General features: G+C 31.3%; 2 protein-coding genes across 5 annotated transcripts in view; one reads left to right on the top strand and one right to left on the bottom strand.

Moving 5' to 3' along the window:
* Positions 1–332: 332 nt before the first annotated feature.
* LOC143145959 (uncharacterized) lies at positions 333–6,380 on the bottom strand. 3 transcript variants are annotated; one of them, XM_076309837.1, is made up of 7 exons: positions 5,970–6,380; positions 5,451–5,698; positions 5,126–5,357; positions 4,753–5,021; positions 4,331–4,666; positions 4,034–4,260; positions 333–696 (listed from the first exon to the last, which is right to left on the bottom strand). In XM_076309837.1, exons 2-7 carry the CDS (start codon positions 5,639–5,641, stop codon positions 668–670), a joined length of 1,284 nt encoding a protein of 427 aa, XP_076165952.1. In that variant the 5' UTR covers positions 5,642–5,698; positions 5,970–6,380; the 3' UTR covers positions 333–667. The 3 variants fall into 3 exon arrangements, with proteins under 3 accessions (XP_076165952.1, XP_076165950.1, XP_076165951.1); XM_076309835.1 differs by lacking the exon at positions 333–696 and adding an exon at positions 1,275–3,676; XM_076309836.1 differs by lacking the exon at positions 333–696 and adding an exon at positions 1,275–3,676 and having other exon boundaries at positions 5,466–5,698.
* A 4,882-nt stretch (positions 6,381–11,262) lies between these two features.
* Positions 11,263–13,498, top strand: part of Rep (Rab escort protein) — a 32,191-nt gene continuing 29,955 nt past the window's right edge. The window contains exons 1-2 of one of the 2 annotated variants that reach the window (XM_076308357.1): positions 11,263–11,585; positions 11,671–11,737. In XM_076308357.1, the coding sequence (XP_076164472.1) occupies positions 11,537–11,585; positions 11,671–11,737 (116 nt within the window). In that variant the 5' untranslated portion in view covers positions 11,263–11,536. The remainder of the gene's footprint in view (positions 11,586–11,670; positions 11,738–13,498) is intronic. The other variant, XM_076308356.1, reaches the window with a different exon arrangement.

Below are 13,498 nucleotides of genomic sequence, written 5' to 3'. Positions count from 1 at the left end.
TACCTAATTAAATCACAAATTGGAAACTATATCTAGTAAGTGGATTTACTGTTTAAGAATTCTTTAATGTTTTAGAAAACTTATGAATATATAAATAATTTAATAAATATGTATATCAATTCCAGATCAACCAAAAGTAAAATAATAATAGTAATAATTATTTTTAATTATTTTCTTAGAGATTTACGTTTTACTTAAACTCAATCTTATTTAATCAGCATCTTGCAGGTAGAACTCAAATTATTCTAACAGTGGTAGAAATTGAAAATAAACAGCTTCTTTAGATATCAGTAAATGAAGCTTTGTGTTAATATTTCAAATCTTTGAATTCTTTTTATATGAAGTTAATAGAAAGTTAAAAGTAACCGTTATAATTGAGTAGAAATTTTTAAATACAAATTGAAATATTATATGAAACGAAACAATGTAAATGTTTAAAATAAAACTTAACAACTACTAGTTTTTAATAGTCTTTATCAAGTCACACATCCCTATCATATATTATATCACTGACTTATGTTGTAACAATGTAAAATTTAATTAGCCAGATGGCATTCAAAACTATTTAATTTCTTTCTATATGCTTTGCTATTTGATCAAATATCTCAATAATTCAATCATTTACAGCTATATAATGTTTCCTTGCAGGTATTAATTAGTCCCCACCTCAAGGGAAAGTCACTGGCTCCACACCAACTAAAACATACAGAAAAGAAAAACAAGTTTTGATTAGTGCAGAACTGGTAACTTTTCTTTAAAGTAGAAACGAATGAATGCCTGCAAGTTTACATTCAATCTTGTATATTACAGGACATAACATGAACAATTATTAAACAAAAATATTCTACCCGAAGTAATGGAATTTTTTTAAAAGAATTTCAATCTTGAAGTAAATTATTTTGTTTCAACATATAGTTCAGAACTTTAACAAATTAATCCTGTCTCACGTATAACAATAAAATAGTATTTAAGTATAAATTGAATGTAATTAACGAATATTTTTTTGTAATTATTTTTTCTATACTATTATCTTCTTGTCAAATTTTTAGAGGGAATTCGTTGAATTCTAAGAGAATAGGATCTTTTTTTGTTAGTAAAAACAACATTAATTTCTTCATGATTGATTTTATACTTTATCAATTTTTCTTGGTCTCATTACTAGAGAGTGAATAGTCTAATGAGAAATATCTGCATTTTTTCATTCTTGTAAATACATACAAGCAAGAAAAACACAAATTTCTACATAAAAATATCTAAAAATTTCATACCTTGACAATGCTGGTTTATAATTTTGTTATAAAAAAAATCATTTGGAACCTATTTATAGGTTTAAATTTAAAAAGGGCTACCTAAAGTATCATTTTTTTATATTTTAAAATATTTGAAAAATTATGCTAAACCATAATTATTAAAGTAATTTTTTTATTTATTAACAACTTGAGTGCCAAAGATGATTGCGAGAATTTATATGAAAAATGCTAAGTAAACGCCGCAGTTGAGCTAAATGAGTGTCACACAGAATCAAGTAAATGATCACTGTTATATCTTCAGTTTCTTGGTTTAAGTCTAAATTAAACGAGCGTTTTTTATACTTTAAACATTTTTTAAATGTTGTATGTATATTTACGCAGTGTGCGTAATGTAAGACACTCATTTAACTGAGATTTTAGCATGGAAACTGTAAGAATGCAACTACGCTCGGCAGCACTCTTTGCAAGAAAAAAGTATTCCTTGGCACTCTTCGCATAGTATTACTACTATTAGAAAAAACAAAATAAGGATATAGTATGTGTATACAATACAAAATAAACAAACAATAATTTTTTAAACAAACAAGCATCGTCAAGTATAGAACGTGTTTAAAAGTTGGTATATTGGAATGCAAAGTAATAATAAATAACTTACGTATCGATAAATAATACAATAATGACAATAATATTAATAATAATAACATAATAATAGTAAAATTGTATTAAATATTACGCAGTGTACGGAACGATTTTTTAAATAACTACAACAATAGACAATAGTGTTCGTGCGTATTTTCTTCAATCTATTTTGTTAAATATAGAACATATGGAAAGTGCCCAACTTAATTGTATATTCTCACGCGTTTTTTATTACCTTGACTATTAAGAAATTACTTAACAATTAAGTATATTTTTGTTTTATTTATGTGACTATAGATGAAAGAATTTTTTGAAGGTAACAATACGAGAAATATATACACTTAAATTGGATACCCTGTCCACACACATACATACACATGTACATAGAAACATGTACCAGAGTCTAGAAATCATATTTAGAAATTATTAATGCTTTTATTGCATTAATTTATACTGAGGCTAATATCAGTTTTATTTTACTTTTAATTAAATTCTCATCATGATTTTATTTTGTTTTTAGATCATTTTTAATTTGTCAAAAAGTTGTTTCACTAAAATATAAATAATTTATTTTTAAATAAAATGTTATTTGAATAAGTATGTAATATCTTTTGATAATATTATACATCTCTGAAATATGACACCTTGACTTCTTTATTTTCATATTTTTTCGTATATTAATACTTCTCTGTACAAATATCTCTATATAAAATATTTCTTGAGCTGACACAATACTTCAGCTATTGCCTCTTATCTACTTGTATATTTATATTTATATGCAACGGTACACACGGCTCGGTTCCTTTTTCGCATCATATTAAATTCATAACTGAAATTTAGTTTACAAAGAATTTTTTTTGATTATTCATATTTCATTTTTGCAAATGAATAATCAAATTTATGATTGTTTTGTGATCATAATCTAATTTCATAAAAATTATGTTGTATACATTTTACTGGAAATGACTATTTTTAATATAATAGAAATAAATGAAATATATGATAACATATGAAATTAATACAATTTAACAAACAACTTTATAAAAAAGCAAACAAAAAAACAGTGCATAAAAGGAATTTAGATAGAAAAAAAGGAGCTCATTGGTATTCTCACTGTTTTCTTCTAAGTATAACTAGATTTAAAACTACCGATAGAGCTTCTGGAATATATTTTGGTAAAGCCCCATGGACGGATCGTTCGTACTATCATAAATTAGGACGATTCGGACGAGTGTGAGCGTTGGCAAAGGTATCTCGACAAAGGCACGATTTTTCCCAGATTTCAGAAATCATTCCTTGAACCTCGACTATTTTACTCCTAATGTAAATCGAAGATACTTATTAATATAGATATTAAAATAAGTAAAATTTTAGTTCAAACATTTAAATACAAATGGATTTCATTTACATTGTCTAACATAAAATGTAATTTTTTTGTTCAAGCTCATAATTTCTCTCATATCAGTCATATTAACATTGTTATTGAATAATTTTTTAAATAATCGAGGTGATAGGCCTTGAAAAACGTTATTTTTTCAACAACTACTGATGACTTTTGCTCAATAAATGCGAATTGAATTGATACAAATTGCAACACTGTTCCCCGCAAATATTGCACTTCCAGGGATTACTTTCACTATGACAACCCTTATGAAGGAAATATAATGTTTGATCAGGGAAGGTAATTCTGCAGTGAGTGCATTGAAGTCCACTGCTACGTTGATCTGGTCTTGTTGAACTAGGAGGTTCGCCTCTTGAATGGGGATTTGAATTTGAACTATTATTACCTATTACAAAATCAATATATATTTATATATATGTATTTTTTTAATATAAGAATTATTTAATATGAGTGTTATACTATGGAGTACTTTGTAATGTGTATATTGTTTACAAATAATAGTTAAAGAAATAATGACATTACAAAATTTATTAATCAAAAAGAATTAAGGCTTTCATAATTGCAATTAATATTCATATGATCTGAAGTGTCAACTATTTCCTTTTAACTTGGTGTGAAGCTAGATATAATAATAACATTACACAAATACTAAAAAAGCTCAGAATACTGATATTCAGAGACTTCAGATCATGTTAATTTAGCGATAAAGCAAATTATTTATATGATAAAATAATGAAATTACCATTGTTATTGTTATTATTGTTATTATTATTTCCAGAGCCAGATGAAAGCTTGCGTCGTAAATCGTCTCGAAGAAGAGATTTCAGTGGAGAAACTTTTATCAAGGATGGTAATGGAAGATTACTAGATGTTGCGCCATTCTCCTCTGTTCCATTACTGTTTGGTTCTTGCTTAATAGGAATAAGTGAGATTGAAGGTGTAATTGCTTCTTCACTCTCACCAAGGTTCCTTTAATAAAACAATAAATTCTAATTGTGTTCAAAGCAGACTAATATTACTTTTAAATTGTGTTCTATACCTATGAATACCACTACTGTTAATAGGTAACTGATGATGACTACTAGTTGGAGCATTACTGTTACTGTCTGCACTTTGTGGGCTATTTGGACTATCTCCATTAAGGGGAGCAGGGCTTGAATTCTGTTGACTTGCAGCTTGCTCGGAATAAGGAATTGATATCTCTATATGAGGCGTCAAAAAGTGCATCGGCGGAGTTGCGTTGTCCGCAGATCGGTTTCCAGTACTGTCTCCACTATCTGAAAGGGGAGCAGAAGGCATAGCTTCTCCCGGAGTACAGCTATTCATTAAAGAACTTGAACTATTTGGTCCTGGATTATCCAGATCTATTCCATGCCTAAAATAATAATTAAGTTAGAAATAAAAATGATTTTCGAAATGAATGATACAATATTTACAATATTACTATAATTAAATACTAACCTGTTAAAAAAATGTAACCTAAGGCACTTCATAGTTGCTGCACGATAATTGCATAATGGACAAGATTTCACCATATCATGTTGGCCAACATGTTCATTCTGGAAGTGTGCTCTCATTGCAATTTGTCTTTGAAAACCTCGATTACAGATTGGACAATGATATGGCAGAGTCTTAGAGTGAGTTGTAAAATGTTCTGCTAAGTGATCTTTACGAAAAAATCTCTTTTGACAGACACGACACTCATATGGCTTCACACCAGTGTGTCTCATCTAAAATCAAATTTATTTTCCTCCATAATTTCATATTTATATTTCTACAATAATTTAATTTGTAAATTTTAATAATTTAAAATATAAACAAATTTAGTTTTTACCTTGTGCCGCCTCATGTTAGCTCCATTAGAAAATTTCATGTTACAAACATCGCATTCAAACATTTTTCTGTGAGAACGAATTCCAGAATGAGTTTCTTCTCCGTCCCCATCATTTTCAGCAGCTTCTATATTCTCTGCGCTCTCTCCTGGCTCAGCACTGGCCAGACACTGGTCCTGATGAGCGCAGAATGCTGTCTTATTTATAGTCTCATAGTTTTCACACCTTTCACACCTGTCCACACGTTATGGATCCTTTGATACGCTATTTAAGACTTTGATTATCTAAACGTTTATTAGGAATTTCTAAATACAAAAACTCAATTACATGAAGATGACGGACCTAAAAGCAGGCACAGCACCATCACTGCTATCATAATTAGTGTTCAAGGCAGCCTCATTATCTGGATCCAAAGTCTCCTCTTCTCTTGGATTCGAGGACTCTCCAACATCAATATGTGAATAGGAATGGGAATCTACCTCATTTTCCCCACCACCAACATCAACCCCATCTGACATGATATCGAGCCCTCCAGACACTATGGTGTTGAACCTGCACCATTCGTCGTTGGTTACCTACAGTATTGTAGAAATGTATTTCAACTCATACTATTGTTTCTAATAATGTGAATCCTTTTTAATATCTTATACTTAGAAATTAATGATTATACATGTATAATACTGAAAATATTTATGGAGACATAATATACAGATTAAGTTAACTAAATATTGCTACTAAGAAATAATAACACAAGAAATAACTAACAAAATAATAAGAAACATTAAAGAAAAACAAGCAAAATAAATGAGTAACATGATTAACTTCCTGAGAAATCTCGATGTTTACCTGTCAGTTTCAATCGAGGATTCGAGGATAACGAGACGATTGGCCAATCTTAAGAGAAAGAGAAAGAAAGAAAGAGAGGAGAAGAGGGGGAGACTACTAGGCATGGAGTGAGAGAAATTCCGGTAAAGCGCAATGCCAGAGTACACTGCACTTTGTCCCAGTTTCGGGGGAATCCGTCACTGGTGACGTAGTTTTCCGCCGATCTGGCTTGACTCGTCACCGTATGGTCGACATCACACTATGAGAAAGAGGAAGCTGAAGTTCTTGGTTAGTTTTCTTGACCAAATTACGCAGGACTAAACATCTCCAATTTTATGTCACTTTAATTCGTTTATCGTAGAAAAATACACGACACCTCTGTGAACCACTGCACACTGCTCTTTTACTGTCTTCTTCCACACGATCGATTAATCGAAACCATCGATCTTACGATATTCGACTTCGAAGTAATTTTCGATTTATCAAATCGTTATTATCTGTCGATTTTTTGTGCATATATACTATTCTATACATGTCACCATAAATGTATTTTATTCAGAGAACGTATTATATGTATATATAAATGATAAGTAAATCAATACATTCATAAGAATACTTTGTTATACTACAGAAAAAAAGGTATATATCTACAAATGACAAATAAACCATTGTATTTATAAATATATTTATTTTACGTAGAAGAAATATTCAATTGACAATCTCATCTCCCAATTGATTTTTCTTTCATTATTTATTATCTTTAAAGAAAATAGAAAAATAATTTTCACCAAGTTTCAATCCCTTATTTTAACTATAGGAGTAGTATTAAACGAAAATATAATTTTCTGTTTAATTTTTTCCTTATCTCTATTGTATGGAAAACTACGAAAAAATTGAAGATGTACAGCCAGCGAGTTATGTACATGTTAAAACATTATTTTGATTTTTAAATGGCGATTTTTTATCGAAGTTTAATTATAACTTCTCTCTCTAATTATTAACTTGTATATTTTTTGAGAAGGTGTTAGAATATTTTTTGCAGATGGGCAATTTATTCATATAATTATATTTTATTGAAAGTATTTTATTTTATTGAATACATAAGCGGAGAGTAGCAAGTTTCCATAATCCACTGTTCCTCACGACATTGACAGTATTTTTAGAAGTTCCTGTTTGTGAATTGATTTGCAGTGTTTTTATGTTGTAACGTCACTCTTTATCCGAACTTAACCGTTCTTTACCTCAACCGGACCAATTCTATTAAAATGAGCTGAAGCATTTGGATTTTTTTTCTTCGTTTTAGTCAGTATATATTCGTCGTTTTCACAGTGCAGACCCATTATAAAAAAGATAATATAAAAATAAGTGGAAGACGTAGCGAAGCGAAGGAAGTTGTAATATTAATACAAGACCAGCTATAAAAATTAAAAAAAAAAAAACGACGAAATAATTGTTACGAAATGAAAATGAGTATTCCAAATACCAGTACGTCCATGAAAACTGTCTGGAAGTATAAAAAATACAAATATTTTCTGACTCCGTTTTACAGTACAACACAAAGTATGTAGAGTACGTTGATGAGCTACTTAAACGTTGAAAAGAGTTTCTTCAGATCCTCAAACAGGATTCATGAGGGCGCCCCTTGGATACTCATACATCCCTTCAGATCACTGTTGAATAAACAAGGACGCTCCTGATTACCGAGAGTCTTAACCCCTAGCTGCTCAGAGTCAAAGCTCCTCTTTCCCATATTTGAGAAGAGGAAGCCGTGTCTCCCAATGGATTCAAACATCTGATCCATCGATCTGGTGGTTCCCAAGGAGGAGCTGGCTGTGGCCATCCTGAACCTCGGAATGAAAAACATCTGTCCAAGTCTAGACGGTGTGCCGACCGAATCTGCCGTTTGAATCTTGGTTCGAGGCAACCTTGGAAACGGTTTCCGACAGATATCCGCCAGATCATCACATATGTTAATTTGTTTTCTTTTAGGGCTTAACCTCTAAATGCTTGAACTCATCACACGAAAAATACCGTTTCTTTGCAATTTTCTTTCTTCAAAGTTGTTTTTTATGTTCTTCGCTCATTTTTAACTTCGTAACGGGTTTTATAAATTAAGCTAAATTAATCAGTAGTTGAGAGATCTCTTTATATTGTCCATTATATAATATTTGATATAAGTTCTCGTCAATAATCGCTCCTATGATGAGTTCGAGTAATTACTCCGTCTTAAACGTAAGACGAGTCTGTTGAAGGTTCTGCAGTTTTGTATGTGTGTATTCAACATACACGATTGCCGTATCGCTGGTTTTTCGTTGTCACAAAAACGTCATCTGTATCCTTAAAAAATTTCATCCAGGTAGACGACTGACCTTTCCAACTTTGATACCACTCCTTTGCTCCACCTTGTAACACGTATGTGGAAATTGTCAGAAGTTGTTATTCTGCGTGTTTCACTATAATTTGTTCTACCAATTTACACCATGTGTTTCGGAGACAAATCAATTGTTCTTCCGTTCAATAGATACGAAGCAACGCTGGCACCAATTTTCTCCAGCACTTGACAAACAAGTTTGTCTAAAGGAATTGCACTATTCACAAGTAGATTCGTGGATCCACTCGCAGGTGTACTTTAGGATACTCTCGTGTATTTCATATCGAACTTTCTTTACGAGTATTATTGAATATTTTACGAGAGGATATAATCATATGGGCACAAAGATTGCCTATCTCACCTTTGATGTTAGAAAATCAAACTTGATTTTTCGCATTTGATGGTTCATCACGATTCTCTTGCCAGAAAGTAACATTGCCTTCCCCACTGTGTAACTACATTCTCTAAGAACAAAGTCCTATTATTAGACAATGCAACGTCAGACTGTTTGCGACTTCTAAACTTTCTCATGGGTTCTTCCAAACAATCCATCCCTGGACGTCCGATAGCTATGTGACTTCAAGACACTAGCCATTGATGACCGTCTGGGGTTTCATTCAATATCCTCTTTAGCCACACAAGCTAGTCCCCTATCATAAATTCATCAAAAACCAAGTAATCATTTGGTCATCGTATTTAAAATTCTCTTCAAACTGCGTGATCGCTAACATATACGAATTGTATGTGATCACTTTAGCCAATAAGAAAAACGCGTGTACTTCGAGGTGGGATGACTAATCTGATTTGTTGGCAACTTATGATCTCTGCATACTATCATGGCAGCCACGATCCTTAACTCCTAACTCTCCATGGCCCTATGCAGCTCTTTGATGACGAAGAAGGACACCGCTGCCTACCGTCATATATTTCGGAATCATCAAACTGTGTAATACTATAGCACACAAAATAAGTTGCAACCCCGGAGGGACTTATGGGCTTGCACGTGACTTTCTATTAAAGCTGCGAGTCTCATGAGCGGAGTGGTCCTGACGAGACTGGAGGTGGAAGCCCTCAAACGTTAGCAATGATAGTAGTGATCTTAGCAGTTGGCCGAACGGACATTCGACCAGAAAACTGTCGGTGCTAACTAGTCACTCATGTTGGAATAGCTGGGCTGAGACTACGGCACACTCACTTCTGTATGGTGCAGTTGCTACCGGGTATGATTGTTTCGGACAATACCTCTATTATATAGGCAAAGAGGTTACGTTGCGTTGCTGGCACTCTCCAGCGGACTATGACACGGCGTAACATACATTGGAGGTGTACATGCCCCGTCTGGGCGAATGAGCACCATGTCCTCATCGGGATAATGGGGGTGGATCTCTTGCCGCCAAGGGTGGTGAGAATCATACTCGGTAGCGAGAGAAAGTGAAAGATCATGGCTTTTTTCTGCGATCACAAACCCTATCTAACAATGGTAGGTATAGTCGTTTGGCAATTACTACTAAATCCCACTATAAAAAGAACAAATAGAATTATAATTTTATTTTTTCGATTTTTCCAATTGTGGCCTGCTATTAAAAAGTCATGTTTATTTAAAACAATTAAAAAAAAATGGTTAAGTTTGATTTAGAACTATTTTTGTTTAGTACTACGTCTTCACTGTGCAGACCCAAAAACTCATTTTCATCCATTTGCTAGTTTAACAGTTACAATTTATTGAAAAGAGTTGGTAGTCTTTAAAAGTCTTTAAAAATTTTTTTAAATTCTTTGTGATATATTTAAATATAACTGAAAATCACATATCTAAGGTTTAATAATATCCGAGATGGTACTCTTAAAAATATTCTACTTCACGTGAAGTGACCCATAAGTCGTGACGGAGTATTTTCATTTTCTGTTACTTTATGCGACTTATTTTACGTAGATTTAAATTTTCGAAGGGATGAAATCGCTCCACCAACGGGATTAGCTGCATAATATTTCTGTGCAAACAACCATGCGCGATGTGCGCGAGACCGAGCTACGTGCTCCTAATAAAAAAGCAACAGAAGCTGGTAACGTTTCCCTCTCATGACACAAATTATTATCGCTATACGTATTAGTACTCTATTATTATACTTTTGATAACAACGCGCGCTGGTTTTGAGTGTTACAAATAATAAAATGTTGTAAAAATTGGCACTTCTATTTACATACGACAAATAAATATTAAACATATTATATGAGTTTGTCAGTTATTTTGTTTTAATTACTTATATATGAGTATAATGAGTTTATATGTATTTATATATTTACAGTACAATTTTGTAGTATCTGAATCAACATAGATCAATAAGGCTATCTTACATTTTTTAAACTGTTCATTAAAAGTTTATCATTAATAAATTGTAATACATATAATGTAATATATTTTAAACAGAAAATATGTTTTATTCTTATCACTGATCGATTCTACGGTGCGATTGGCATGAATCTGTATACCTACGTATGCGTAACTTTACTTAAATTCTCGTTTGGAACTAAATTATGGTTTTGTACGTAACGTATTTGTCCTACGCAGTGAGAAAGAGGAAATTGAGCTGTTATTGAGGTGTTAATATAAAAAACTTCTCATTTATTAATATTGAAAAGGTTATTAAATTCTTATTTATACTATGGTGTGTGCTTAATATCATTGATACTTGTTTATAATTTAATTACATCATGTTTCATTATTTAAAATTCTATCAATGTTACTGCCATTTGTTTTTTTACAGATGTAATGCTTATATTGTAGCAGTTGTGTTAGTAGAGTAATAAATAATGCGTAGAAGCACGAAACTGATATAGAATTCAAATTTCCCGCTACGCATATCCTACCTCAATGCTGCTTTTCTCGTTGCCAGCTTCGCCTCATCTTTATTTAATTCTGTAGCTCAGTCACCTGCGGCGCTGCACAAGGATTCGCTAAAATCCTGAGAGTTACCTATCCCTAATCAGCAGTGTGTTCGGTTACGACTTGCAGCGTCTTGTTCTGTCAAATTGGAGTTTCGAACGTGTCGTGAACCAGTGAAAGTTCAAAGTGAAGGAGAAACAACGGGAGTGGCCTTTCACTCAGTAGAATTTACTGAATTCGATAGAAATGAATTGATTCCTTATACATTCTATCAGAAATATTGAGATTATTTGTGTTCACAATCCTTTATTGTATTGCAATTTGTAACTAGAAGCCATGGAAGGCGATCTGCCGACTAAGTACGATGTCATCGTCGTGGGAACGGGTATTGATTTTTGGAATATATGTCTCATTTATTTTGTCAATTTTTGTATGATTGATATCCATAATGATTTGACAATTTTATGTAGGTATGACGGAGTCCATTGTCGCAGCCGCCGCGAGTAGAATCGGTAAAAAGGTCCTTCACCTAGACAGGTATGTACGACTCTCTACATTCCCCTATATCCCTCTCTCTTGTTCAACTGCTTTTTGCTTTATTTTTGCTATTTTTTAATATTTTTTCCTTATAATCTAAAAAAGTATTTCAAAGCTTCAAATATTTTTATATATATATCTATATATATATATATGTATATATATATGTGCTTGTACATGATTTTGTATATACAATAAAAAATATCAGTCCTGGTAATTTAATTTTGAAAGTTACATTATGCACATATAATTTACAAATTCTTCACCTATTAGTTCCAGACATCAAACAAAAATGTGAAAAGTACAAATAAGTATATATTCCTATTGCATATTTAATTGTATGTTATACAAGTTTGTAGCATTTGCTAATTAAAAATTATGTTTTATATATATGTGGAGATATTAAAAATTATCTGGAATTGTATATTTTTAAATACTTTTATTAAAGTTTACAATTTCATATTTTAATCTGCTTTAAAATATTATCCATGTAAGTCGATATAGTTGTTCTAATATTATTTCGACTGATGAAAACAGTTTTGGAACTCTCTTCAATGGAAAGAATGTTTATAACTTGTTGTGATGTTTCTTTCACTTCATCTACATCAACAAACTGCTTTCCTTTTACAGTTTTCTTCATTCATGGAAATAAAAAAATATCATATGGAACCAGATGGAACAAATAGGGAGGGCAGGGAACAAACCCCATATTGTTTTTTGCCAAGAACTGTTAGACAGCAAGGCTAGCCATTTTCATTGTGTACTCATGAAGTCTTTTCAAAAAATTGAGATAATAATGATTCACTGTCTGTCCAGAAGGAACAAGTTTCTTGTATAGAATCCTGATCACATAACAAAAAATAAATTTTGGTTATTTTTGCATACTCTCTAGTAAAAGGGAAGGGATTTATTGATGTATACAAAATGAAACAAAAATCATTGAAGACCATAAATAGTATTTCCATTGAAGAATTCCTAAACTGTTTTCAACAGTAAAAAAAATGTTGAAAGAATTGTATTGACTCAAATGAAGAGTAGCTTGAAGGAGATTAAAATATGAAATTATAAACTCTAATAAAACGTGTTTAAAACAATATAATTTGGTTATTTTTGAGTATCTCCATATAAATAGCTTTTTAATGCAAAAGTAATAGAAATATTGAATACAGAAAAATAATAAATTTGATTACCAATTTATTATATAAATTATACAATATGTATAACTTGATATTATATTTTTGTGTCTTATGTTGTTTAATTATTGTTTTATTTAAATATTTTTAATCTATTTACATTAAAGTAGAATATTCTATGTGAAATATGTAACCTATTTCATTGTGCATGGAATAATTGTTAAATATGGAGTTATCTATAACATTGAGTGTAAAACAATTTGCATGGAATGTAGTGATCTGGAAAAAGTGAAATTTTGATAATAAGACCAATTATCATCTAACAGGTAGGTAGATAAAGTTTGACTTTTCAATAAGATATTGTACAATCAAAGAACATGAAATGTCGAAGCCTGTGATTATTATTTGATAGTTATATGGTTAATAGTTAATAAATACTTAATTTTAATGTTTTGGTGGCTGCTTATCTGCTAAAGTACAAACACAATTTTCAACTAAAAACATAGCATAGGTGTTTAAATACCTGTCTACCATGCTGCTACTTTTTTGACTAGAAGTTTAAATGCAATTGGAACTTTTTTCCAATAATATATTTTTTTTTTTGTTCATAGCTTTTCTTTTTATTATG

Source organism: Ptiloglossa arizonensis, chromosome 4 (genome assembly GCF_051014685.1).
Source record: "Ptiloglossa arizonensis isolate GNS036 chromosome 4, iyPtiAriz1_principal, whole genome shotgun sequence".
Lineage (NCBI taxonomy): Eukaryota > Metazoa > Arthropoda > Insecta > Hymenoptera > Colletidae > Ptiloglossa > Ptiloglossa arizonensis.
Note: the sequence above shows the minus strand (reverse complement) of the source record. Positions and strands in the feature narration are given on the sequence as shown.

Coding starts and splice junctions, on each gene's coding strand:
- LOC143145959 (XM_076309835.1), bottom strand. CDS start 5,641: ATGTCAGATGGGGTTGATGTTGGTGGTGGGGAAAATGAGGTAGATTCC. Junction 5,358..5,450: donor TTTAGGTCCGTCATCTTCAT/GTAATTGAGTTT, acceptor ACGTGTGGACAG/GTGTGAAAGGTGTGAAAACT. Junction 3,677..4,033: donor CAATAATAACAATAACAATG/GTAATTTCATTA, acceptor ATTTTGTAATAG/GTAATAATAGTTCAAATTCA.